This window comes from Tachysurus fulvidraco, chromosome 26, assembly GCF_022655615.1.
Source record: "Tachysurus fulvidraco isolate hzauxx_2018 chromosome 26, HZAU_PFXX_2.0, whole genome shotgun sequence".
In the NCBI taxonomy this organism is placed as follows: domain Eukaryota; kingdom Metazoa; phylum Chordata; class Actinopteri; order Siluriformes; family Bagridae; genus Tachysurus; species Tachysurus fulvidraco.
Window position 1 is genome coordinate 11,121,255 of NC_062543.1, and position 4,773 is coordinate 11,126,027.

General features: G+C 41.3%; 2 protein-coding genes across 5 annotated transcripts in view; both read right to left on the reverse strand.

Moving 5' to 3' along the window:
- Positions 1 to 336: 336 nt before the first annotated feature.
- Positions 337 to 2,056, reverse strand: nanos2 (nanos homolog 2). Its single transcript, XM_027178760.2, is given in 2 exon segments — positions 337 to 846; positions 849 to 2,056. Coding segments are annotated over 2 exon segments (540 nt in total). The 5' UTR covers positions 1,285 to 2,056; the 3' UTR covers positions 337 to 742.
- A 144-nt stretch (positions 2,057 to 2,200) lies between these two features.
- Positions 2,201 to 4,773, reverse strand: part of abr (ABR activator of RhoGEF and GTPase) — a 113,452-nt gene continuing 110,879 nt past the window's right edge. For all 4 annotated transcript variants that reach the window (XM_047808954.1, XM_047808955.1, XM_047808956.1 and 1 more), the window contains one exon: positions 2,201 to 3,880. In XM_047808954.1, coding sequence (XP_047664910.1) covers positions 3,791 to 3,880 — 90 coding nt within the window. In that variant the 3' untranslated portion in view covers positions 2,201 to 3,790. The remainder of the gene's footprint in view (positions 3,881 to 4,773) is intronic.

A 4,773-nucleotide genomic window follows, 5' to 3' on the forward strand; every position in this document is an offset into this window, starting at 1 on the left:
AAGAAGAATTATGGGTATTGTAGTCCAATCGTTTTGTTTTGTTTTGTTTGTTTGCTATTTTAATCAGTTAATTGTACACGGCTGAGGGAATTTTGTTTTTAATATATTTACGTTAGCCATTTTAAGTGCTTAATAATACAATGTAGTGTTTAATAATCGCATAATCGCCTGAGATAATCTGTTTTATTGAAGTAAACGTGGAGTGTCACAGACACTGTGACAATCGTGGACAACGGCGCCATCTTGTGGACATGTTTAAAACTGCTGAAACTATTAAAATTATATTTTAACAAACCCGTTATTTTTCCCTTGAGGATGTTATTGAAAAATGCTATAAGGTTATAATTATAAACAGGTTACACTTTAGTTAAATAACAGCACAGTTTTTCTTCATCTGAAGCATTTATTGTAAAAAATGTACAAAAATACCATGTTATACAAAATATACAAAAACGCCATGTTAGAAAATAAATACATAAATAAATAAAATAGAAAAAAGCAGCATAATAAAAATAAGGTTTTGTGTACAAAGTAATTACAGTACAAACCTTTTAAATATTTATTTATAAATAAACAAAACACAAATTTCAAGATTTTCCTCTTTTAAAGATTTATAAGCACAATAATGATAATCATTAAAAAAAAAAAACTATTATACAAATTGTCCTATACAAACGATTTATAAAATACCGAACAGATTAAAAGTGAAATGTTTGTCGCGTTAAAATAAACTAAGTCACGTTTACACGTTGAACTCCGAACCGGTTTGAACAGAAACCTCGTTAATGAACGTTCTACACTTCAGGTAGCCCGAGCCGACGGGGGCGGTGAAGTCAGAGTGGAGCGCGCGCGCGCGGGGCAGTAGTGACGTGTGTGCGCGGTGTCCCCGGTGGCTCCGCAGATCGGACACACGTAGTTCCTCAGCACGGGACAGAGCACGCGCCCGGTGCGCGCTTTCAGCCGGTGGCTCGTGTAGATTTCTGCGCTTTCTCCGTTCTGCTTGCAGAACCCACACACGCTTTTCTCTGAGTTTTGCACAGATCCCTGGCTTTCTGGAGACCGGCGTCCACTGGAAGATCCCGGGGTGACATCAGGGAACCAGGGCGGCTCCTCGGACCCGGTCCACGAGTTACGTGATGAAGACTGGAGCCGCTGGACGTCTCCCGCGCGTGCCAGACGCGTCACCATGGCTCTGAGCCCCAGATAATCATGCCACATGAAGAAGTCCCTAGTGGGGCTGTTGTTGTTGTTGTTGTTGTATCGGGCTCCGGGGTCCTTCTGCATGGCTGTAACACCGAACAAGTGGAACGTCACGAGCCGCGCGTGCGCGCTCTGTATTTATACACGCGACCTTGCAACACTGTAACGCTGAAGGTGACTTTAATTCGCACCTGTCTCGCGCACACACAAACACTTTCGACTCATTAAAATTAATGCCACAACTTTTTTAATGGCCTTTTAACCTTCGTCCTGTTTGTCACCCGTTTTTACATAATGCACAGATGGGAATAAAATCTGATGCTCATCCGTATTATTCCTTTTACAGATATGATGACAGAAAGAAAATGTAAACAATAATAACAATAATAATAATATTAATAATAATAAAGTTGCCCACTATCTCGTGCACCTTTTATGCAGTATGCATCACTCATCTAACGCACGTGCATCCATGTATCTTTTTTTTTTTTTTTTGCTTGTACAATGGCCTTAGACAGAGAAGGTAAAATAAGGTCCCCATCAGGTCAGACTGTCTGATCATATGGCGCCATCAGTCCTCAGTCTCGGTGTCTGCGAAGGGCAGAACAACAACATTGTATCACATGTCAAATAAAGCCGGATTCACCCTTTATGTTCACGTGTAAACCCGGGGGCGGGGTTAGTTAGTATCGTGTAGTTTAACACTGTACAGCTTCACGTGCAAAATATATAGAGACATCATAATCTACATCTATTTCAGACTAAACACCGTCTAGAACCAACATCGTGGTGCTCGTGCGTCGGTCGTGACACATTTATGTGGCATTATGACGTCACAAGCCGACAGGTGAGCTGTTAGCTACTTAAAACAACAGTAGGTTTGTTTCTTCCACCCCCCCCCCTTTTTATTTATTTATTTATTTATTCCTAAGTGTTTCTAATCAATGAGAAATCAGATGAAGAAATAAAGGAGAAAGCTTCAGAACACAAAGCGGTGATGTGACAGTTTCAGTAAATGTTTACTCAGTATTTACTTTTACAGCATTTAGCAGACACATTTATCCAGAGTGACTTACATTTTTATTTCAATTTATACAACTGAGCAATTGAGGGTTAAGGGCTTTGCTCGGGGCCCTGCAGTGGCAGCTTGGTGGACCTGGGATTCGAACCCATGACCTTCCGGTCAGCAGTTCAACACCTTAACCACTGAGCTCCCACATCCCACTGTATCAACAGCTACCAAACAATGGTGTAAGTTCACTATTAATGCATCCCATAGAAAGCATTTTAATACATCAGTAAAACATTAAAAAATAAAAAACAAGGAAATCTGTCGATATTAAAGACACACAGCTTTTACTGGGCTTTCCTGTACACTTTTATTTATTTTTACTAAAAACAGAAGAAAAAAAACTGTTCACATCAACAATTATCCTTATAGGAAACGCGGTATACGGAAATATCTGTACCGCGAAAATAAAATACAATATTAAAAATGATCATAAAGAGAATCAGATATGGAACAGTGCTGATTAGGAGAATGTCACTGGCTTCGCTGCAGAAAGATCTACGTTTGGTTTGGTTTGGTTAAACTAATGTTGTCATGCTCAATCTGCTGGGTTAAAAAAATAGAATGATGAATGGAAATAAAAGCAAGATGGAAATTTGGCTTTATATCCATCCTCCTGCTTCTGTGACCAACAAGCAAAACATGGCGTTCGTTTTAACGGTCAAAAGTTTTTGTTTGTTTGTTTGTTTTTACAGTACAGCTCAGTCAGCACTGACCGTAAACAAGAAAATTTAAAAATAAAAGCTCACTATCTTTATATATATATATTAAAAAAAACAAAAAAAAAACTTCAGACTAAGTCATTCTGATGTAATGGACTGTACAGGCACACGTATAGACGATATTTATAATAAATAAGAATTTTGGCCTTGGAAATGGTCAAGAAACGTCAGCTTTTCTACAGAGAATAAAATATGACCAGCCCAAAGATAGAGCTCCTGCTGAAGCTTCAGCTTGGAGAAAATGCAAGGATAAACACATACACACACACACACACACAGAGAGTTTTGTTTTGTTCAGACATGAGCAAAAGCCAATAAACGAAACTAGAGAGAGCTGCTAAACAAATAACATATGTAGGAAATGATGCAGACGTGGCGGTGTGTGAGAACGATGTCTGTAACGACTCGGAATAAACATAAACAGAAGAAGAACAAAAAAAATTGAGCAGAGAGTTCGAACGCATCTCTTGCACCGACGTCACTGAACTGGGCTGGCAAACTTCCCATCATGCCTCACGTCTCCGGCCACAAAAAAGACACACATGTCCTCCGTCCTCCAGCTCTCCGTCCAGGCAGAGTGGGTGTGGCTTCTCTCTCTTTCTCTCTTACTCTCCCTCTCTCTCTTTCTCTCTCACTTACACACACGCACGAAGGAGGCGGCCGTCTCAGCGTGGTGTCCCCTAGTGCAGGTGGAATTCTGTACAGGAAATGGATGGTGGTGTTTAGAGGAAATAGATGAAAGTGTCTCTGTGTAGAAGGGGTGGAGGAGGAGAAGGAGGAGAAGGAGGAGGGGTCGGGGTTAAACGTCTGTGGAGAAATAGAGCGTGTTCCTCTTCAGCTCGGCGAAGGAGATGGGAGGATGCTGTAGGTAGTAGAGCAACACCTGGACCTGGGGAAGGGAGACGGAAAAGACGAGCGTTATCATGTGAGCTGAAACTGTTACTGCACTGCTGAGTCTTGTTAAGAGCCAGAGGTGGACAGCTCACTATGGCACACACAGCTTTAGACACTCGGGAGCTACTTAATGTGATACAGAAATCTTCAGCACTGGTCACTATTTCTGTATTTCAAATGACGGCCACTAGTCTGCGCTGTAAGAACAATGAATGCAGGGTCAAGGTGGTGCTTGAGCTGGAAAACCTGGGCATATTTGTGTGAGGTTGTGTATGAGGTTTTGTTTGTTTATGTGTGTATGCGAGAATGAGGGTGTGTGTGTGTGTGTGTGTGTGTGTGTGTGTGTGTGTGTGTGTGTGTGTGTGTGTGTGTGGTGCTTTTTAGTATTCTTTTTTGGATTGTTCAACTTTAAGATCACATTACAGTGTTAATATTGAGTAAATTCAGGCCACAAAAGAATGAACGAGAGAGAGAGAGACAGTGTGTCTGTCTGTGTGTGTCTGTGTGTGTCTATGTGAGAGTCTGTGTGTGTAAGTGTGTTTGTGTCTATGTGAGTCTGTGTGTGTGTGTGTGTGAGAGGGACAGTGTGTGTGAGTGTGTGTGTGTGTGTGTGTGAGAGACAGTGTGTGTGTGTGAGAGAGAGAAAAAGTGTGTGTGTGTGTGAGTGTGTGTGTGTGAGAGAGAGACAGTGTGTGTGTGTGTGTGTGTGTGTGTGTGTGTGTGTGTGTGTGTGTGTGTGAGAGAGAGAGAAAAAGTGTGTGTGTGTGTGTGTGAGTGTCTCCCACACTGCCAGGTCCTTTTGATTAAAGAGAAATAAATGACACTGTAAAGACTCTGATAGAAATATGGCAAAGAACTGGTTATATGTGGCAAGCTAATGGGTAATCT